The sequence below is a fragment of the Falco rusticolus genome, chromosome 4 (genome assembly GCF_015220075.1).
Source record: "Falco rusticolus isolate bFalRus1 chromosome 4, bFalRus1.pri, whole genome shotgun sequence".
In the NCBI taxonomy this organism is placed as follows: Eukaryota; Metazoa; Chordata; class Aves; order Falconiformes; family Falconidae; genus Falco; species Falco rusticolus.
In genome coordinates, this window is record NC_051190.1 from 33050683 (window position 1) to 33074147 (window position 23465).

The 23465-nt window shown below is 38.7% G+C and overlaps 1 protein-coding gene and 1 long non-coding RNA gene across 6 annotated transcripts; one reads left to right on the top strand and one right to left on the bottom strand.

Moving 5' to 3' along the window:
• Nucleotides 1-443: 443 nt before the first annotated feature.
• On the top strand, nt 444-20903 carry LOC119146408. Of its 5 annotated transcripts, XR_005103733.1 has the most exons (6): nt 444-2898; nt 3089-3304; nt 5937-6042; nt 7724-7780; nt 9365-10190; nt 20555-20903. It is a non-coding gene; the product is annotated as an uncharacterized LOC119146408 (long non-coding RNA). The 5 variants fall into 5 exon arrangements; XR_005103731.1 differs by having other exon boundaries at nt 5937-7780; XR_005103732.1 differs by having other exon boundaries at nt 7724-10190.
• On the bottom strand, nt 17718-22943 carry LOC119146407 (small integral membrane protein 10-like protein 2A). Its single transcript, XM_037383985.1, has 2 exons — nt 22589-22943; nt 17718-21153 (listed from the first exon to the last, which is right to left on the bottom strand). The coding sequence occupies exons 1-2, from the start codon at nt 22772-22774 to the stop codon at nt 21133-21135; spliced, it is 207 nt and encodes a 68-aa protein (XP_037239882.1). The 5' UTR covers nt 22775-22943; the 3' UTR covers nt 17718-21132.
• Nucleotides 22944-23465: the final 522 nt, after the last annotated feature.

A 23465-nucleotide genomic window follows, 5' to 3' on the forward strand; every position in this document is an offset into this window, starting at 1 on the left:
AGCAGTGCGGACGGACGGGGGTGCCGGGTTTGTCAGTGTCGGTAACAGAAACCATGTGCCTACTTGCTGCCCTAGGAGTCAGAGCAGCCGTGGGGGCTCTGAAGTCCTCGCTGAAGATCTTCAGCGGGATACCACAGGAGCCAGCAGCCTCCACAGTCTGTGAAGGTAAGCAGAAGTGTGCTGGTACAGACGCCTCACCCCTTCCCCTTCCCCTCACCCCTTCCCCTCACCCCTTCCCCTCACCCCTTCCCCTCACCCCTTCCCCTCACCCCTTCCCCTCACCCCTTCCCCTCACCCCTTCCCCTCACCCCTTCCCCTCACCCCTTCCCCTCACCCCTCACCCCTTCCCCTCACCCCTCACCCCTTCCCCTCACCCCTCACCCCTTCCCCTCACCTTCCTTCTTTCCCAGGCACCACCCCTCTTTTTTTTTTTTTTTTTTTTTTTTTTTTTTTTTAAACCTTTGGTGTCACAATTTTTTTCAGAAGGGAAGCTGTGGGAGGAAAGGGTCAGCCAACAGGAAAATATCGGGGTTTTTCATTTTCCTCTGGCGGGCTGGCATGGGATGGAGCACCGTACAGCCCGCTTTGCTGAGAGCTGAGGTCTGGCTCTGACAGCTGCACTGGTGATAAAGCGTTTTACCTCACCTACAAATCATAAACATCACAAACCTTTAAAACACCCCTCTGTAATTCATATTTTAAATTAGACGTTGTCGTAAGTTTAGTAAGTTAGTGCATGGAAAGGATATGATTACATAAACCAGAAGCATCTTGGTAAGAGATTTATTTTGAAATCTGTGTCTATAAAGTGCAATTACAAGATGGTTTTAAAATAAGTCTGAATGCAGATGAACTGATAGTGGGCTTTGAATATTTTTGCACACTGAACAAACTGTTAATTTACATTAGAAGGGAATCTGGTTCATGAGAAAAGTTCTAATTTTATAATTGATCACAGATTGCTTTCATGTCATCTGTGTTGTTTTTACACCTTTTTATAAAATATATTCCTTTCTTTTGCTGTTTTAGATTGTAAGTATCATTTTTTTCCTTCCTTCCTGTATTTCATTTCTAATACTTTTGCTAGACAGCCTGATCACTAATTCTAATAGCAGAGAAGAACAAGTTGTGGAGAACAGTCCTCCCCCCACCAATTCAGTACAAAATTCCTGTTGACTTCATGGAAGCAGAACTAGGTTTTAAAATTCTCCAAGTTAATAGCAAAGATAAAAATTACTTTGTGATGCAAGCAAGATTTGAAAAAAAGTGATCAGTTGGGATATTTTATATAAACTTCATGCTGAAATCAGATAGAACTTAATTATCAACCAGATACATCTTCAGTGTTTCACATTATTGGATATATAGCTTACTCTGTTGTAACTTTGAAATATATGTCATTCTGCATTCTCTGGAGAATCTGTTCTTTCCAGTCCTGTTTTAGTAGGATGACTTGGTAATGATACATAGTACAAAAGAGTATTGAAATTCTAGTGTATTCTTCAAGGCTGCCTGTCTCTGAAGTGGTGACAGATACTCCTTAAAACTTGAAATTTTCATACATACTGTGTGTATTGTAAATAGGCTTGCTTTTGCATGGACCTGATCCTACAAGTGTTCTAGGCATAAAACTGTTAATTCTGAGTACAAGGTGCTTACTGGACAAAGCTGTTAAATCTTCAGGTGAGATGTGTCATAGAAACTTTTAAGATCAAACCTTTTACCTTGTCTCATTTTCCTGTGTATAAAATGTCTTATGTCTGGATATAAACCTAACTAGGTCAGGAAAAGACTTTTTTGAAAATGTACAAAATCAACTAAAGAATTACAGTCAGAGTTCTACATCGTAGCTATAGTAGTTCTGCCATAGCAGAACTATTTTATAGTTCTTGGTAATTCAACAGTAACAATGCCACTATAATTTAATATCGGGTAGTTCCTTACCCACAAAAATGCCAGGTAGCAAGACAGGTTACGATATCGGCAAATTTTAGGATACACTCCAGTAAACTATTCTTAGTGATGTGAATAATTCTCTTGCATCTGCTTTGTTTTCTGGAGCTTTGATCATTCTCTTGTTTGAAATATATATGAGTTTTGTTCTTCTCTCCGTATTAATAAGCATTTCAATCAACAGTTTTCTAAAAATTGCTTGATCTCTTTTTTCTTTCTTGCACTCCCTTCTGTAGTCGAAGCTCTATTTTTACCGCAAGTGTGGTTTGCCAGTTTTAAATCCACAAGTCTAATCTTCTGTCTTGGAAGAACTTCATAGTCTGTCATTTGTGTAAATAGTAGTCTAATAGCTGGTCTGTTGAAATTATTTTTAGGGGAAGATTGGGTTCTCTCAAAAAACTGCTGTTGGCAGGGTTGGTTCCTTAATGATAAATCTGGTTATTTGCTGAATTTTCAGGTAATACACTTTTTTCTTTTCCCTCTTTGGATGGTTTAGTATCTGTTATCTGTTTTGATTCTGTTTCTACTAAGTAGTAATTTATCATGTCATTTTTCATTTTACGGGGTTAGGAGCACATCTGTTACAACGTTTGTTCCTACACAGAGAGTCAGTGAAGACAACTGAATTCCTTACATCAATTTTTGCAGTCTTAAAAGCTCATAAAATAATAAGCCATTTCTATGCATTTCAGTTTGAACCAGATGCCAAGCAATAGTGAATGAAAATGAAAATTACCCTTAACACCTCCCTTTTTTAATTTTATTTTTTAACAATCAAAGAATTCAGGAGTAGGAAAGCCCACTGATTATCACATCCTTTCCTCAGCCAGAATGGATTCCCTTTTTTCTGGATTGCTCTTTATTGGAAGTTAATGGAAATTCTGAAAAAAACATCTTCATTATTCCTCTTCAGTTTTAGAAAGAAATAAGCTTAATCTTACTTTGGTAAGTTCCCTCTTTCAGTAATGTAAATGTTTAAGTGATGTAACCATTTTATGATGATAGATTTTGTAAATTTTTATTTCTAATCAAAAGCATGAACTATGATGGTGTTCATTACGTGAACAGTAATTGGAAAATAGATAGTAACATTGTATTCAAAGGCAAGAAATAAAATTCTGAATTTTTCTCAAAGCGGAAAGAGGTAAACTGCCGTTGTGCCATCAGACTAGCTAGACCTCGGTATCAGATACAGAGATGGAATAATGCACCTTACTGTCGGAAAGAAGAAAGAATCTTTGAAATCTTATAAGGAGGTAGTCATCCAGCATGCAGGTGTTCCCATTTTATTTGTTCAGTCAAGACATCATTAATTTCCCAGTCTGGCGTATTGTGACTTCTGTTAGATTTGGTAAGAAGGATTTTATAGTTACCCTTAAGGAGTGCTGTTAATCTTAAATGCACTAACATCTGTATAGTCTTAAGAATACATTCTTAAATAATGTAGATATGTCTTAAAGAATATAGCTATATCTCAAAGAATATAGATACATCTTAAAGAATACAGATGTTGTACAACATTTTGTAACTAGAACTATTTGGTTATTTTACTGTTTCCTCACATAGATGCTCACATTTTTAGAAAAATGGTGCAAGTGTTACATTTCCTAAGACAGTATCTTGTTGATAGAATCAGTCACCAATACTCAAGCCATTGTATTAAAGAATGCTTTTGTTTCAAATCTGGATGATCAAACAATTTTTATTTTTTAAGAAGCATTGCCTAATAGTTTCCAGGCAGGAAAGTCTTAGTCCATCGTGATGTGGTTTTTTTCTACCCCCTCCCTTTTTTTTTTTATTTATCAGTACTTGAATAAGCTGGTATTCTTAAACCCCTAAGGCAAACTCCTTGACTTCCTCTGTCTGGCAGACGGGTTTTAGCCATGTATTGTTTCTTATGCTGTCACACATATCATATTTGTCTCAGCTGGAAAAACACATTTACAGAAAATCCTGTTTGCTGGTTGTCTTAATGGTTTCAAAAGTGCTTGCATCTTTCATTTAATAAAAAAAAAAATACATGCAAGTATTTTATATTGCTTTGGGGAACATAAAAGCTGAAGCTTAGCAAGTCAAACATCTTTTATGAATGGTGCTTTTTTGTATGGGTAGGAAGCTTGTTCCCTTAAAAATAGTAAAAACCCTCAAAATTAAAAGAGGCTTTTAAGAATTTTGCATGGTTTTTTTCTCCAGGTGAACTTTTAAATCATATCCTGAACTTTATTTGCAGCTTATTTTTTTTTATTCCAGTTCTTGACATGTGTTGAGGTTGTGGAGTTTTTTTTAAGACTTCCAAATGAGCTTAATCAAATTAGCATCAAATATTACTGGTTTTGGAGGTCACTGCTTGTTTCCATTGTGTAATACTGATAGGGGCAGTGGCGAGTCATTGAGTAAAGAACACCAGAATGTCCCAGTGAGGAAAACCAAATGCATTAAAGATTGTGGAGGTCCACCAGCTTTGTACTGCTTATGATCTGAAATATGCTTTGCATTAGAACTTGTTCTACCTGTATCAATTATGCATAGTACTAGACACAAACAGGATGCTTTATAGCATGAAAGCTGTGCCTAAAATAACAGAAAAAGAGGACTTGCATTCAAAGGACATGGGCTGAGGCAGATTGTGAGTGGAATTTTGCATGAAGTTGGAGAGGGTTCTTCTATCTCAGGAAAGTGAAAGAACTTGATGTAAAGTAATTCTCAAAGGAGAGTGCACTGATTAAGACCAGACTCTGTTCCCGCCCTGAGAAGTAGCCACAGTCTGTGAATTCACCTTTGCTGGCTAACTCCAGCCTGAGATGGTTAAATGTGTTATCACATAGGACTCTCCAGTCTCAGCAAGGCCTGGGAATTTGAAATTCCTAATTCATCCTACACTGGGAGCTGTAGCTGGGCTGCAGACCGTACAAGAGTCCTGCTTTAGCATGTAGCAGCAGTCGAAGGATTTATTGTAGTAGTGCTGATAACAGGGGAGGCCCCCACACTTCCTTCCTCCTCCTCACCCAGTGAAGCCTTAACTCCACAGTGTAACAGTGCTGGCATCCCATGGTCCATACGGCAGCCAAGTGACAAGCTGGACTCACTCATGACATACAGTGTTAGAAGGGTTAGACCAGGTGCTCATGTCGATTCACCAGTGCGCGTCTGAAATGCAATTGCATATCTCCACGTGAGCTGGCTCAAATCTTGCTGCTGGCTAGTCAGCAGTGCACAAACCTGGGTTTAATAAATATGGAACCATAAATTTAGACAGGAGCAGGAACTGGCAAGTAATGATTGTGACTTTTAGTGCCCTCTCAGCTGTTCATGCAACTGTTTGTGAAGCCATGCTGTAAGTGAGATCAGTCAATCTAGATTTTTAAAATTCTGTCTATAATAATGTTAGACCAGAATTATTCCATTTATTAAGTTCACACTCTGGTCCCACAAACAGTCGTGTTGGCACAATTGCAGCATTGGTAGACTGTGACACACAGATGGTGTGGAAAGAGGGAAGGCAGGCTGCTGGATAGTTACTTTGTCAGTGGGGACAATATCCCTGTCTAATTCCAACCTTACTCTGAAGCACAGACTCTCCATCAGTTTCACTTTCTTACCCCTCATGCTCAAGCCCTTCACAAACTGTGCCTATAGTCAGAGTTTTGTGCCTGTTAATGTCTGATCTGTGCATTATTAGATCATCTAATGGTAATAAATTGATCAAGATCAAAGATGAGCATGTAATTGCATTCCTATCAAGATTAGCCAGCCATGATGTACAGTGTTTAGACCAAGCTTTATACTGGGCTTTATACAGGCAGCAGAAGACAGATGATACCAACTCTTAACATAAAGTCATTGGGAGTAAACAGCTCTCCATTCCTTGTTTCATGAGGGTTTTGTTTTTTAAATAACTTTGTACTGGTGGGTTGAACTTGTACAGAGAATTTTATGCCATGTCACCATCCAAAAACTACATTTGTTGTGTCATGAAATTGCAGTTGTATACTGGTGAGGGTATGCCTTCAGCTTCTCATGTGGGTTGTTTCTGGTTACATAGCTCCTGTTGAGTACAGTTGAAAAGGGGAGGTGACTCTTCATTAAAAGGTGACATATATTTTAAATTCTTGCTGTCTCTAACCAAGAAAGGTCCCTGTTTTTGAGAAAGAAAAAGGTCCCTTAAATAATTTCCCTGTCACGGCTATACGTACTGGTTTTATTCCTTTCATATCCTCATGGATGTAGGGATAATCCCATATGCTTCTATACGAAAACAAAAAGGATTTGGTATTTTCTTACCATAATCGAAGTGTACTTTCAATTTAAAAAGCAGATCTTCACCTTAATTGTCTTTCTCCTGCTGTATTTCTCTTTATAGTCTTAAAGAAAGAAAAACTGTCTCTTAAGTACAAGAAGATGTTAAGCAAGGGAGACTCAAAGCTAAAACTTGGCAAGCACTAAAACAAAGAATTTTTCCAAGGAAATGGAAGAGACAGGTCAAATTAAATCCTTATGTAACTCCATTTACCTCAGTGCAGTTACATGAAGGATTAATTTGGTACCTAATACCTCTGAGGTCAGAAAAGGATTTCTGCGATCTCAATCATTGCAGTATAAAATAATCATTCTTAAGAAACAAATTTGTAGTTTGTCTGATAGAACTGCCCTTATTATTTTTAGACTATTAATATAATTGTAAAAGAACAATAAGTCTGCAGAACAACAACAAATTAATCTTCATAAAAAGATTAGTACATGATGATTTGCAGCTTACATCCTTAGTAACTTTTTTGTGGGAAAGAGGAATTCATGACAGACTGCTAAAATGGGCAGTGACATCAGGGACAGCTTCTCTTTCTTCTAAGTTCCAAAAGCTTTTCTCCAGTTTGCTGCATTGCAACTTTAACTTTTTCCCTCTGATCTCATTCTTCTCCCCTGACCAACCCTAATTCAGTTCTCCTTTCCCTCTAGTTTTTTTGGGTTCCACTGTGTGTGCAAGGATCTCTGTGGCTTCTCCTTACTGCTGAGTTTTCCAAATTTTTCTCCTCGGGCAGAAATATTCAACCTCTTGGGACAGATAAGGGAGAGATGTTTGGCCTCCACCATAATTTCTTTTTAATTTTAAATTTCAATATGCTTAAATTTGAGATGCCTTAAAATAATGCATTTTCACTGTGAGAACCCAGCCTCCATGTGTCAATCTGTAGTACTCAAATATAGCTGAATCCAGAGATTATTGCCATTTTAAGACCTTCTTATGAAACATTAACACCTGCCTCCCTACCTCACTCCAAAATTCAGGAAATACTTTTAATATCAGTATGTTAAATAAAATGTTTTAATCCTGTAATATAAGAGCATCCATATAGTATATTAGTGCGGTGAAATTGAAGTCAACAGTCTATGTCTTTTTGATCGTTACCAACATGCAACTATCAGTTTTAATACAGAGGAAAGGATCTGTGTATACATGCTTATAAAGATGTGAAAATACAAAGGCATTTATTGAAAATGGACAAAACCAGGAAGATGATAAAATAGCAGAAGGAAGTGGCCTCAGATATAAAAATTTTTTCTTGGTATAGCAGAATTTATCACTAAAAGCTAAGGTTGGCAAATTGCCATGCTTCAGATAAAACAAGCAATGTAATGTAAAAAAAAATATTTACTTAGTGTACAAAATACAATAGACACATTTGGAAAACTAATGTCCTACAAAGTAAATCAATTAGATAATTTTTGTTTCCTTTTTTTATGTGTGTCTTTAAAAGCTTCGTTATATTTTCAGTTTCCAGCAATCTCAGTTGTACAGATGCAAGCTCTCCTTTAAAGGTGTCTAGATCAGGTATGCCATTCAGCAGAATGTAGAAAATTTCCAAATATCCAAAATTAAATAAAGATGGTGAAGAAACATTTTGAAAGTGGAAGATTTGCTTTCAAATTAGCACCACTATTAAAGCATGTTTTATAGAAAAAATGATTCACATATTTAATATAGCTACTGCACAATTTTAATCCATAAAGCTACTCAAGTAAATGTGTACTGCTCAGCATTTTCACACTAGATAAAGAATTATTTTTTTTAACCTAGTATCTTCTCCATTTCCTTATATGTTTGTGGGGAAAAATCAAAAGCTTTAGGAAATAACAGTACATTTATACCTGAAAGACTTTCACATAAAAGTTTTTTAGATCTTCTGTTGACTGAGAACACTTCAAATGCATGAGAATCTCGGGTATTTAGTTCAGTTATTGTACCAGCTGAGAACAAGTGACTTCTTTTCTGCAAGGGTGTTTTCTCCTCTCTGGCCTGATAAGGCCTGCATTCTGGTATTCCAGCTATAAGAGAAGCCGTTTCACTAGAAGATGGAGAATAAGCACAGCTAAATTATCATGACTAACAAAATCATGACCTTGCTCTTTATTCCCACCTGTAAGGCTTTTCCAGAACTTAGCATGTATGGAGGGCTGCAAACCTGAAAAACGAGATGGCAGATAACTTCAATTAAAACAAACAGATAATTTTTTCAACATCTTCATCACATTTGCAAGATAAATAGACTGTTATCTGAGTCCTATTTATATTCTTAAATAATCTCTCTCTCTCTCACAGTGAAAACCTTTTTGAACTTTTGTTGACAAGAATCGTTAATCTCCCTCATAGATTAAATTATTCCATGAAGTATTTTTAGGCATTTCTTATATTTGAATCTTCGGTGCCCTGATTGCTTCTGCAGAATTTCCAGATTCATTCTTTATGAAGAACAGTAGCCTGGCAGTTCTTTTTCTAGCTGCTGCTTTTTCCTGAAATGGTCTGGACTTGCTGCATAACTTGTACAAAGCTTTCCTTTCTATAAATGTTGTATTTCATTCTGTTCTAGTAAAGCTGAGATATACAGATATGAGTTAAAAAAAGATAAATTATTCTTCAAATTCTTCAGCTAAAATAATGAAAAGCTCTCTTGAAACTATTAGAAAGGAGATAATATTGTTTCTATTAGTTTATGAAACTGCAAGTAATGACAGATAAATGCAGATAAGGCAGTCTTCTCAGAAATCTAAACTGCTAATCAATTAAAGATGTTCTTCCAGAATGCTGACCGTAGGCAATAGGAATGAGTAAGGCAGTATCTTTATCACACTGGGACTTTGGAAGATCCATATTAATTTTAGAATAATCCAACAGAAAAGAAAGGTATGCTTTTACCATGCTTCGTGTAGCTCTTGGGGATGCATTTCCATTCTTTGCTACTGGACATTTTATCATTTATGGAAAGTACTTAAGCAGAAATTTATCCTTGAGCTAAACAAGCAAAGATATTCATGCATGTCTATGTTTATATGTAAATATTTTTGTATGGTTATATACATGCAGTCAGAAAACTACAATTTCATATTTTATGTTAATGAAATGGTATTTTATCTCTAGATCACAGGGTCAGAGGTATGCTGGGAGTATGATGAGCAAGAGATTCTCTGAATGCTGCTACAAAGTTGGTGTGGATATACTGCATCGGTTTCAGTCCAGTTTTGAACAGAGGCATGTCCACTCATGTTCAATAATTGGTTGAATAATGGAAACTCCTTTTTTATGTCCTTACAGAGCCCATTAGCAGAAGTTTAGATGCAGACTCCACCTGAGTTTGGAGTCTGCCTCATTAAAATAATTTTTCCTCCCCTTCTGCTAACAATCAGCAATTGTTTAACACTTCTGTAGTACTTCTTTGATAAAGCCACCGGTAATAACAGCAAATTTAAAAAATGTCATGTAAAATCTCACTGAATTATTGAATTTAGTTCAATGTTAGTTGGGGTGTCTTCTGTTGTAAGTGGAAATTACAAGGAGACACTCTGTTACTACTATGCTGATGTGTGTGTCAGTCACAACGCCCTTTAGAATAACTGGGAGAAACTGACTATGGATTCTTCCTTACTGTAATAAGAAATTACTACAACATAACAATGTTTGTCAGATCAATTTGAAATAATTTGTTGTGATTTAAACTGTGAAAAGAAAAAGACCTCTGAAAATATTTTTTTATACCCATTTCTTGTAACAGCCTAATTTATTGTAAGGACTTTCTAATTAATGTAAATTGTGTGACTTCATTAACTCACCGTTTTAAGAAGATAGCCCAGTATATTTTCTTGATCATTAGTAGTAGATAAAAATACTAAACTTTATTTCTTTAACTGCAGCACCTACATCAAGCAGCTGAACTAAACAAAGTAATGAAAGAGCCAGCAGATCACAGGTGAGCAAAGTGTAGTGGAGAAACAAAAAAATTAACATTTAATACTTCAGGGGAAAAAAACCCAAAACAAAGTAATACTTACTTCACATAAGCTGTAATAACTTTGTTAACAATGACTTTGTGCAGTTCATATGAGAATATCCAAGATTAAAAAAGAAGTGACTAAAGCTATGTAAAAATTCTTAGCAAAATCTGTTATCAGTTTATAAAGTAGCAAATTATACCATTTTATAAACTGGAATTCCTAGGAGTTTTCTCTGTTTGAGAAGACCATCCAATATGCTCTAACTGTGGACATTGTGTATTTTATTTTTATAGCTCTCACTTGGTAAATGCTGACTCTTTGTTTCAAAATAATACACATATATTTTAAGATTGGTTTTCTATGAGGAGTACTGTATTTGGAAAGTATGCAATGAATTTCAGAGCATTTCAGGAACATGGTATTGTCTCCATTTGAATTGCTAGGATAATTGGCTGTTGACAATATATTGGCTGTACTGTCAACAGGCCTGGACATTTAACCTGTCCTAAACTTAAGGATATTCCCCTTAAACACACAAGTCCAGACCTTGTAGTTTCATTCAGATAGGGAGATCTTCATGCTTACAGAGCTCTGATTAAGTTGACCAGGCTGGACATCAGTACTGATCTTGTGTGATTGGATTACAGGATTGAAGCTGTGATTTGTCCTACTAAAACCACTTTAAGTTACTTAAACAGATGAATCCTACTATCAGATTTCTTTTCTTATTACACTTTCTGAAATGGAAAAAAAAACCCACACAAAAACCTTGCTTCCTTTCTCCACGTCTTTACGGGACTATTTCACCTTCTAGTTGTGCGTTACTGTAAGGTGTATACAGGCTGGAAGGACAACAGAAATAACTCTGGGGGAAAACAGTAAAATTGTCATTTTCCTTTTCCATAATATGAATGTAAAATATCCGTGCTTTTTCATTTCCTCTGAGCCCATTCTCAGTCCTTATTTAACCCCACCCCCTCCGTGGGATTTGAACTATTTGACAGAGTTCCTGTTACAAATGAAAATCAGATCCTATCTGTCTTGCCTGAAGTTGTGATTCACATCATCTCTTCCCATGTTTCCGGCAAAATGACCGGAAAATGTTCAAAGCACTTTTTTTTTCTTGGTTAGTCTTTTGTTTTTTCTCCTTGAATTTATTCCCTGCCTCTTAGGTTTTCTATGTTAGGTTGAGAAGAGTCAGCTTGTCGATGTCATTATCTATCACAGCCAGAGTACCTGCTAGGAGGCAGAAGTGCAGTTCCCTCCCAGGCAGATCAGCTGCTGAATTTAACAGGCACATGTGAGTAAAAAGATTTACCTGAGGTATTTTCACAAATAAAAGCATTATTTTATGGTAACTAAAGTAACAATTGCAATATAGAAAATTGAATCAAACATTTGAATAATGCTGTTTCAATAGGGGCCTTCAGGAAAAACACTTCCTATGTGAGGAAAGAGAAACTGCTAAATCATCCATTCAGGAACAGCTACAATGCCTTATGAATACTTTATGAAAATATATTAAAATTAACTGTAAATTGAGCACGTAGTGAAGAAGGTTGATGAACTGACCATAACAAAACATCCAGCAATGAAAATCTCTACAGACTTCTTGCTTGCTGGCACTGGCAAGTAAGTAGTTTAGCTACATAGAAAGAAATCAGAAGATACACTTATCAGCTGGAAAGGAATGATTGTAAACCAGAAAGAAAATGTGAGACAGAGCTCTGTAAATTATGTCTGACAGTGACAACACAGACCAGACAGCTTTTATTTTAACTAACAGATTGTTGGGAACACACACCATACAGCAAATCGAAGGACTTGAAACCTGCTGTAGTCTGTACAGATGTTCTCACTCAGAAAGCAGCTAGAGTGAACAGAAGATAAAAGAAGGCTGTCCAACTTTGCAAAAGGTTTGAATTTTTATTCTGTCTTGACGAGTAAGTCTAGTTTTTGTGGTAGGCTGATTTTCAGCCTGATAGAAAATTCAGCATCTACAAACCTGACCTAAAATGACAGACACCACAAGGTGTACAGGCAAGCTCTTAGAAAGGTGCTATACAGTAACATAATTTTTTGTTGTTGGGTTTGGTTTTTTTTAATCTTAAATGCTTTTATATCAAAGGAGGGGAGCAAAGACCAGAAATTGGAAACTTAATTATTCTAACTCGGGAGCAGGTCATACGTGCTTGCAGGCAGTGCACAATACTTGGAATGCAAGGCTAAAATCTGACAGGCAATTTAGGAATCTCTGCTGTAGACTGTTTTTATTATATGAAGCAAGACAGGATTACTGAGCTCAGAAGGGTTATTTGTGAGTAACTTCCAGCTAAAGTGATTAAGGGCTCCAGCCTCTAGGCCCAAAAAAAGAGCATCAAAAACGTCCTGCTTGTCATTGGTGCTGGCTTTTTGTTCAACAAGCAAGAAGTGAGCATTTGACTTCTGTGTTCGTTTTGGTCCTCTGCCCTTGGGGATACTTTCAACAATACATAATACTTGAAAGAATTCCAAAATGTGTTTGGGTTTGGTTGTTGCTTTTTTTCCCCTCTCCTTTCTTTGAACTATGAGGTTAAAGATAACTAAAGAAGTATGTTGATATGTCTAGAAAATATTTGTTATAGTAGACATAGCACTTCTAAAGCTGAAAAGACTTAAAAGCACACTGCAGTTCTTGATAACAAGCCGCCTATCCAATATTTTCTTTTTTTAATGGAAGGTAAAGGACTCCATCCACTTTTTAAAAATCATCTCTTTAAGAAATGTGAGTATCTTCAGCAGAATCTGGTATTTGTATTTGGTTTGAGATTTTGGTGGGGTTTTTCCTTTCAATTTTAAGCTGCTATCATATCTGCCAGAATAGGGAAGAGCCAAGAAACATACTGAAGAGGTAAATATTGTGATGGGTCTAAATTGCTAAAAGGTTCTTCTGGCAATCTCTTACTTGCGTACAGGAAATCTGGGCTCCTGTACAGAGAAGCTGCTTTTGCAGAGTTCTGTACTTAGGAGATGAACAAAGACGGACTACCACAAAGTAGCATAGTAGGCCACCAACTGGAATCTGACTTCAAAACACTTCAAAGCTTAACAGGAAGAGATCTGGATATGCACGTGGTAGCATGTTTGTTCCTGAGTTTATTTGCAAAAGTTTTTGGAGTTCCTTGAAGTTCCCCATGTACTGCAGGTATCACGCCTATTTATATAAATATATATAAAACTACAGGTAAACCAGCTGAAAGTGATGACAACATGAGTAATTAAGGCCAGATCACATCAGCGAGGTAGCTGGAAGATCATGGGCAGCCAAAGAGGTTAGAAACTTACTTCATTGCGTACTGCAAATTCCAGAAGCAATGAGGAATCTACAGTGAAGCAGAGAGCGCACTGATAGCCCTTTCTTAACTGTGGATGTCTAACCATCTGCTAAAACTTCACAGATCTTTAGATGATTACAGTCACTTTTCTCTGCCTCCTCCTTCCTTTTTTATGTTTAAATGCATGCTTTAAATGAAAATACGCTTTCTGCATTCATGATTAAGAAAAACACTACACGTTAATTTTGTACTCAAGGTATCAGCCATTTTTTCAGGGTTGTCAATAACATTTCTTTTCAGAATAAATAGACCACATAACAACAACATACTTCATCAAAAAGTATCACTTGTGGCACCAAGGAACCCTGAAATCAAACAAAAACTAAGTTAATTATGTCTTTTGAGTCTAGAATCAAAAAGTCATTGATACCAACTTTGTGAAGAGAGAGCTGAAAAGTGAGTGGTTTCCTGTTAGTTTTTTTTTAATTACTCTGCATTAAGCAGGTGATACATGTTTATTCCACTCCTTTAATGTGAATATTTTAATCAGCAAAAAGGTGTGACATATCTGTTAATACCAAGGTGATTTTAACCCTGAAAAGAAACATCCAGCAATGTTATCCTGACTTTGCAAGAGAGTTGCTATGGCCATTCTACATATTTAGCATAGTTTCAGTTAGAAGGGGAAAGCAAACCATGTTGCAAGATTAGAGCTAGTTATTTAGGAAATACCTTGGGACTAGATTGAACATAACTGGCTGTTATGGTGTGTCACAAAAAGAAAAGCTTGCAAAGGATGCCAATGAATGAATATTGGTGGCTTAATGTGATTAAGCTAGCCTAGACCTCAGATACCAAGTTTCCAAGGCCAAATATAAAGCATTTAGCTCTTCTCACACAGGTTTTAAATTTGTTTGGTGTTCAGTAAAACACATCTCTCAAATTGCATCTCTGAAAGAGCACTCGCTGTCTGACTGTGTTGTCAGAAACATGATCTCTTTAAGTACATCTGTACAATTTATACAGTGAAAAATTGGAATAAGCAGCACCAAAACTAGCTCTTTGGTTAAGCACAGACAGAAGATAATTTTTAGAAAGATTTTTATTTCTTTTTTTTTTTAAATAGCTTGATAAAACCCATCAATTGGTACTCAAGAGTTCAATTGTAAACAGTTACAATACATTACCACTGCGTATTGATTTTGTACATTAGCCTATTTGCAGTGAAAATCCGTAAGACAAGTCAAAGTCAGCGTATTTATGAACTGAAATGCACTGTACTAAGAAAAAACAATGCTGTAACTGAAAATATTTAAAAGACTGATGTTTAACTCCCTCCTGTGGTAAAGTGAGCAGCATCACAATCAACAGCTTCTGGAAGCTTAAATAGCACTCTATATTATTCAAAAAGTCTGTATTGACCTCATTAGGACAATGGGTTTCAAGTTTACTACGGAAACTCATCTCACAAATTAAAAAGTGTTACAATAAATTTCTAAAATTCGTACTAAGTTGTAAACATCTTTCTCTGGAACAAACAAAAATGGTTTGCACCAGCCTTCTCCATCTCCCACAATGCAATAATAATAAAAAAAAAAATCAGGGCCAAAGACCAAGGCCATAGACTACAGTTGTTCTGTGTGGATATTAGCACAGTTTACAGGATGCATTAAGTGTCAGCATTTAAAATTGGTGTTAGTCACCAGCAGGTAGCAGAACCCATTTTCAAGGAAGTTCATGGTACACTCGAAGTGATGGATCAGGCACTAAGCATTAAATATACCTACTTTTAAGAACAAAAGCTTAAATTACATCTAGGTACTTTTATATGTGATAACAGGTAAAATTGACTACAAACAGAAAATTAAAGAACAACAATACTTTTACAAGTTGGGGTTTTAACCATTTTGCTACAGGTTTATACAGATCTTCCACAAATAAGGAAGAAAAGAGATTTGCAAACATATATTGAGATCTTAAATATCTAAATAAACTGGCTCTTTTCAAAACAGATTTTCTTTCTGGAAGTCCCTCTGGCTGTTTTCTAAAATGTTGTCGCTTCTAAATTTATTTAATCATTAACAATGAAATAGGCATCTACTTGGCCTGAATCTTGTATCACCAATTCCAAAAAGACTACAATAACTGAGATTTTGGAATGCAATATAGGATTAATTTCAAAATACACACCAACAGGATTTACTTAGTGCAGGGTGGTAAAGGATATCATTATTCTAGCACTTCTGTATTACTCTTGCTGTCACACTGTCAGCAGATTGATAACCAAGTCCTTGTATTTAAGTATACGTGAGCTGATCATAAATATTAGTGTTTTCATAGGCAAGAATTTGTTTATTTGAAAATTCTACCAAATGCAGATCTTCCTTGAAGGTTAGAGGCTTTGAAGGCTGAAATATTGAAAGGGGATTCATCGCCAGTATTTTTAAAAATCCTAGAAAGTTCCCCCCCAGTTTTTGACTATGCATCACAGAAACAAATGTCAGAACACATTTCATTCTATGCACTCTTGGGGGGGGGGGAGTATTTCAAAATGTCAAAAGTACATCCATGTGAATTTTTCAAAGTTATACTAATAACTTAAAAACCTAAGGAGTATTGAAGCTGGGGTACCTGTAAGTTTTGACCTCAGTGTTTGATAAGCCCCGAATTCTAGCTGCTATTCTCAGCTGACAGAGGTACTACAAATTGGAATTAAATATTGGATTTTAATCAGAGCACCTGTTTTGAAGGGGAGAAGCAGAAATAATGTCACATTGACTACCTGTTGCTCTGTCAGATATACCGCTTGTCATACACCCTGATGGCAGACTATGGATGCTCACATCTCTACTTGGTTTTTGTCAATTTGTTATGCATAATTACAGGGGAGAGTTTCTGAAATGGAATATAGTATCAGCATATGCTCATGCTGAGAAATGATGGCAAAGAGAAGGAAAATACAGGTAAGACCAGGCCATAAAACCAAAAGGAACAACTCTACAATAAGATGGTATTATCAGGAGAGTATGTAAAAGCTTGCTTCTTCCAAAAATTAAGTGTGTATACCTATAAGGAGGGGCGATGGAGAAGAAAAGGAGAAAGAAAGCGAACTCTGGCAAAGTTTAAGAAAGTGCAGTCTTTACAGTTCTAAAAAACCAACACCAAAAAAACCCCAACAAACAAAAACACCAAATCCCAAACAAAACAAAACGATAAAATAACAAGAAAAACCCCAACAGTCCAACACTGAAAAAGCAAAAGGCTAAAAAAAGTCTACATGTAAAACTGTCTCATGGTGCATGATGATGCAAACACACAGTTTCCAAGATTGCACTAGCTAATATCACAGAGAAGTACAACACCATCTCTACTGCATTTTGCATTGTAATGTCAGAAAGTAAATACGCATTTGCAAAAGCATTCCAACATTATACTGTGATAAACCACTTTCTATCTACATGCAGAGGTCTGCACACATACATTTAAAAGTATATTTTCTTTTTCAAAGCAGTACACCATATAGTAAATTTCCACTCAAGTGTACATTTAAGGGAAACTACTAGGCAATTCTCTAAATATTGAATATTTTCTTACTTAATTCCTTTTCTAATAGCAGAAATAGAACTCTTCGCTATGTAGCACAGGAAGGGTCTGGATACGGATCAAGGAAATTTTAGAAAGCGTGAGTAGAACCCTGACATATTGCTTTGAGACACCTCTTTCCAACATCAACAGGAGGAGCAAAATGAGAGAGGAACTGGAAATACAAAGGCAACTCCTGGTTCAGTATAAAGGTCCCTTACTAAAAATGTTTTTCTTCCATGCTGTAATAATCATCCAAGACAGTCTCAGCCCTAACAGCACATTTGCTCAGAAAGGCTTTCCACACCTGATTTACTGAAGCCACGAAAATCCATACGAACTGGTTTTTAGCTGAGACACCTTCCATCTTCTGAGATGAGTTAATATCAAAGCATTTGTAGGAAGAGAACAGTAGCCTAAACCGCGTAGCATTTGATTTATACATAGTTTCAAAGGATTGCCCATCCTTCTGGTTCACTGTTCTCCCCCCAGACAGTAAAAGCCATTTGAGCATTGTCGCCACCAGTCAAACATTTCTATTAGTGCAAGAACAGCGCTTTCAATTTATGGCCTCCCCATGTTTAAAGTGCAGTATATTACATGAGATTTTAACATACCAAACTATCCTTTATTTGAATTTCAGAAGGAATGTTCAAGTTAGAAAGTTACCTTTTAGGTTTTAAGCAATAAAATCCAAGGCAAAGTACATTAAAATGGATTAAATCCACTCACTTAAGACATATTCTTTATATTTTATGTTCAATTTACATATAATATACAAAAAATCCATCATTTCGCTTAGCTGTATTTTATCTATTTAAAGTGATCCTGTAGTAAGTGATTAAAGGCCACTCAAGGCAAATTTTGCTTAAAACTGGACATACAGTGATACATAGCATGATTCAGCATTCCAAGATCCACTCCTGCACAGACTTGTCATCAATAGAGATAGCCCTTGGCACCCCACTGTACACACATTTAAATTCTAATTTACAGGTGGTTTCTTTCATGTTTTGTTATTGTTTCCTGTCCCACTCTTTCTTCCGCCCTTTAAAATCACCATGAAGACTAGGGGTGTTAAAAACTGGATTAATTCTTTTATGCCTTTAGCTACTCCTCTTGCCTATTAACCTGACAATATCGCCTACAAGTTTTTGTTGTATGTAACTGTAGTTCCCTAAATATGTGGTTACCAAATGATTTGCCAAGCAGAGAATCTTCCAGGTCAAACCATTTAGCTGAACAAAGTCTCAAGTAACAACTACAGATACAGCTGTGCCAATCTGTAAAGTTCAGGCATTCAGTTGTGGATGCAGGGTTGTGTTCATGTGCAACTTTAAAAAAGCAGCTCACCATACAGGAAAAGTATATTTCTTTACCTGTACAGCTAGTTACAGAGATTAAGATGCAGTTGCACCATGTTTTCTTTAGCCATCAAGCCAGCTTAAATGGGCTGTAACCCCTCCCCAGCTTCATTCCTCTACCCTCAGCTCTGCCAAGTGTTTTTTTGGGTCAAGCTGTATGCAGACAACAGCCTAACACCGTAACTCAAATAAGCCACAGACTTTTGCAGAAGTGTCTTTGGGGTGTTTTGGGGTTTCAGATCTACATCACTTCAGCAATCTTGATCCACAAACACTTGTGTCAATACCACTGCAAGGCTGATAAACTGCAGCAGTGGAGATGGCAGTGAATAGTATGAATGGCTTAAGAGGAAACTGTTGTCAAAATAATTACTTACAACATGTAATCCATTATTATTTTGAGGTTTTTGATAATTTTGTGACAGGTAATCATCATCAAAATTCTAGAAGTTAAACAATTAATAAAAGTACACACCAGGGAAAAAGTTATTTTCTAAATTAAAGGAAATGGATTTTTATCTAACATCCAGAAGAAATAGCCAGCCAATGGGAACAAAAACATAACATACGATTTAACATAAAAAGCAGTATATCTTACTTCCAGCACTCAAATAAGATTAAGAGACTCCAACATTTCTCCCCATAAAACTGATAACCAGCATCTCATCTTCATAATCAAGGACTTCTCCATGCAAATGTGCTAACACCCAACTAAACATCATGTTAGAAACTCTACTGGCTTTCCAGGTGAATTCAGTTCAAACTGAATGCAACATCACTTACTCGCTTTCCAAAATGAACCAAGCTAGCTAGCAAAAAGGATACTTGGTGCATGAATCACTGGCATGACTTCACTCTGCATTAAGTCCTAAATTTTAACTCAGAGTGAAAGGTGAGCTGAAAACACATCCTAACTTACCATATAAATACCTTCCTCTTTAGGTAAACCCCTAGAGCACATAAGCCCACCAGCTCCCATGTTGAGAATTTTGGACACCAAGTTCAAATTTTGACCTACTGCACAATGAGCTTCTCCATCTAAGTGCCGACATGAGCTTATTCCTGCAAATTCTTATTCACAGGCTTTATCGATTCCAACATTCTTGCTCCATTCTTTGCCAAACCCTGTTGTCAGAAGTCTGTCCCAAAGCCAAAGTCAACAGGCCCAGAAATTATTACTGTGCTTCAGTGATAACAGTAACTTTTTCAAGGGAAGAAAACATTCTTTTAGAAAATTGTTTATAGTGTCTGTTGTACCTCAATAAAGCTCATGAGATAACCTTTAAATTAGAGCAGTACCATCCCTGAAAAGAAACACTGCTGAACAGCCTTCCAGTTCGAAGTGTTTTAAGGTCTGATACATTAGTTACTGTTGGATTCAGAGCAGGAGTTCAGTTCTCTAAGAAACAGTTTAATTGGAAATGGTTGTAAATAGTAGCCAAACTACTCCACTAATACAAACCCTAGAGAAAACAAAGGATCTGTGCTGAACTATCACATTGGGTTCTAGTCTAGTGTTAATGGCAGACCTGCAGAAGTCCCAGAGTTTTGAGATTACACAGTTCTCTCCACCCAGATGCAGATATTCTTTACAAAAAAAGTCCCTATTCTTCCAACAGCCAGTTTTACTAGCAATTACACAAGTATAATTTTTACTTTAGTTGTCTACTTCTCACTAAAACCTGAACTGCAACCTTGTCTCCATTATTTAACTTTCTATTAATGTTAAAAATAGTAATTATTATAATCTTAGTACTTTTTTACCTTCACTACTGCATACCAGAGATCTGCTAGTGCAAAAGCTAGCACAGAAATTACTATCTGTATGATGTAAAAATGATTAGTCACATATTGTATATTTGAAAGCATTTGCTTGTATCCAAATGTTTGCTCTGAAGATACAAGGTTTAAGTAACAAAGAAAAAACCATGGTTTCTGGTTGTTTAAGAGTCCCATAGAGTATTCATTCCGTGAGGCAACTGGAATAGAGTCGAGATCAGGAAGTCCACCAAACTCCAACTCTTTAAGAAATGCAAGCTGCAATTCATTCTCTTCACTACTGCTCATTTCTAATTCCAGAAACTGCAGTGTTATATTATACTGCAAGCTTCCCAGCCAGAAGTGTGCAAAACATACAGAGTTGTCTCCTGGACAGCATGGGCTAAAGTCTCCAGCAGAACTACAAGCTTTCTCCAGCCAGCCCATTACTGAAATACTATTGATGCAGTGAGAAACCCCATTAAGACTGTCTTTCCCAGGAGAAAAATGCAGATGAAATGAATCCTTCCAATGAGCAGCTGCACTCGAGTTCCCCCCTGCTGATTCACTCAAACTCAGAGGCATTTCCTTGCCAACAGAAGGCAGAGGTATAGTAGTAAAGAGAGAACAATTCCTGGTGTTAAAATAAAATAATTCTTGTAAACTGCTACTATGATTTTGAGAATTGTTCAACATGGAATGCATGTGTGTCAGGTGAGCTGCTGCCTTGTGATGATTTGGGCCACTGTCATGTACTTGTTTCTGCTTTAAATCTTCTTTCTTCATACTCCTAGAGACAATGAGCATAGCTTTGCTGTTTCACGACAGGCTGAGTTTGAAGAAGAGTGCAATGGACTCTAATTGCAGCATACAGTGCAAGCAGCACACCAAGTCACAAGTCAGTGGATCTCAATGTGGACCTAAAGAGAAAGAATGCAGAAAGTTACTACACTGATATTTGAGTTTCTTGGTGCCCAGTATATACAGAAAAAAAATAACATAAAGAAAAAGAATAACCCAACTGCAGAAAGTACCAGTAATCCAAACAGACAAGTCTCCCTACAGGCTGCTTGAGCACATCCGAAGGGGTAGGAATACACCCAAATAGAAACTTTCTGCTGTAGTTTCAATTTAGTCTGCTACAAACTCTCTTTTGCTAACAGGCATCAAAGTGAGTCAGCAAACAGCAGCTAGGAGGATTTGCTGCGTAACAGTACCATTTCCCTTCACCAATAGAAATGCAGACTGCACCCGATTAGAGGCTTAACATTAAAGGGAGATATTTAAGTAATCTCCCTGTAAACTGAAGCCCATGCTGAAATCAGGCACACAACACTGGAAATCAGCAATGTACCACACACAGGTCCCCAAAGGGAACTGGTCAGACTGGCTGCACCAGCAGTTGGAGGGTATTGGCTATACTGCAGTCAAATGAGAAGCTGATGTTTTTACAAGAGAACTATTATGTAGCAACACAGATAACGAGCAAAGGCAAGGCGTTCCCAGCCACCAAGGTTACTCGGCTATGTGTACAACTTCTGGCTCAATTTCAAGCTTCAGAACTGTAGGACGAGTCCCAAAAATAAAACAGAGACACCACATTTTGACCTCTTCCTATTTCAACTTACCTTTCACAAGTCACAAACTGCAACCAGGCTTCTCTTTCAGCACTTGGCCACTAGCCAGATGCCCAAACTGCCATGGCAGCTATGTTTATGAGGAGAAAGAGTGTCAAATCTGTGGCCAGACCAGATGTTTGTTGTCGTGGCCCACAGCCTGCTGCTGCTGCCAGTTCAGTTAAAAGTACAGCTTTTGTTTCATCACAGCGCCTGTGAAACTTCACCCCTACCAAGGGTGAAAGTGCCTGCTGTCTTTAGGTCGGAGCTGTTTTAGGAGTTCCATGTTTTGTAGAAACGGGCTCATGATGGGAGAGATGCAAATTCAATTTGAACTGTCATTTTCATGCAATGACATTATTATTTAAAACTACCACTACGTTCTCCCTGCTACAATTATTGTTGACTTTAGAAAAAGACCCAACCAACCACCAAACCGATGAAGGGAATGGTTTTCTTCACTCCTCGCAGGGTGTCGAGAACGGACTATCAAAGCGCACGTACTGGCAGTTTATGGTCTGCCTTTAAGGCTGGGTGACAGCAGCCCGCTGGAGGTGGCAAAGCGGCAAGGGGGCTCCGACATGCCCCCGGGTGACACAAGGGAGCGCGGCCCCTCCAGCCCCGGGAGGGGACGCGTCACCGCTGCTCAGGGGGCAGCGCCAGCCCAGCCCCCCCGCCCCGCACTAAGAGGCGGGACAAGGGCCCTGCCCCGACACCCCCCCAGCCCCGCGCCGCCCACCTGCAGTCGCACGTTCAGCATCATGGAGGCGACGATGTAGAGGTAGGGGAAGTTGATGCGGAGCTTCCAGGCCAGGTCGAAGAAGATGAGGAGGGTCCTGGTCAGCCCCTTGCAGAACACCCCGTAGGACCTGGCCGCGGCCGACTGGGAGAGCCTGGCAGCCAGGACGGACAGAACCGCCGCCATATAAACCCGCCCGCGGCCCCGCCGGGCCCCGCCGCCGCCCCCTCCCCGCGCCCGGCGGCGGCTGTCGCCAGCGGGGAGCTGCCCTCCGCCGGCCAGGCGCGGGCGGGGCCGCCACCCCTCGCCCTACGTCGGGGCGGCTCGCGCCGGGATGCCGCAGCGCACGAGCCCCGCCCGCCCCCGCCGCGCATGCACACAGGGGCGGCACCGGGGCCCGGCCACCTCCCCTCACGGCCCGGCCCGCCCCAGCGCCTCCCGTCACGGCCCGGTCGCCTCCCCTCACGGCCCGGCCCGCCCCAGGGCCCTCCCCTCGCGGCCCGGCCCGCCCCAGCGCCCCCCGTCACGGCCCGGTCGCCTCCCCTCGCGGCCCGGCCCGCCCCAGGGCCTTCGCCTCACGGCCCAGCCACCTCCGCAGGCGCGAAGTCATTCCGGGAGCGCCGGAGAGCCGCTGGGATCCTGAAATCCGCTTCTCGCTGCGCTGGCAGCCGGGGAGGAGGCGCCCGCGGGCCGAGGCCAGGGCCGCGCTCCTCCGCCTCAGTGATATTCCCAGTGGGCCCGTCGATACTGGTACCGAGCTCCGCGTTTGAGCGGGGAGGCCGCAATGTTGTTTCCGCAGCTAGGTGGTAACTCTGCAAGCCCCCTGCCTCCACAAGGAGTCACTCCCTATGCTTTTCAAGCAATACTGAAGTGACTT

Bases quoted from the DNA above. Each gene is read 5' to 3' on its own strand.
- LOC119146407 (XM_037383985.1), bottom strand. From the start codon at position 22,774: ATGGCGGCGGTTCTGTCCGTCCTGGCTGCCAGGCTCTCCCAGTCGGCC. The intron at 21,154-22,588 runs GTGGGCGGCGCG...CTTTCTCTTTAG, and splicing joins TGCTGAACGTGCGACTGCAG to GTCCACATTGAGATCCACTG.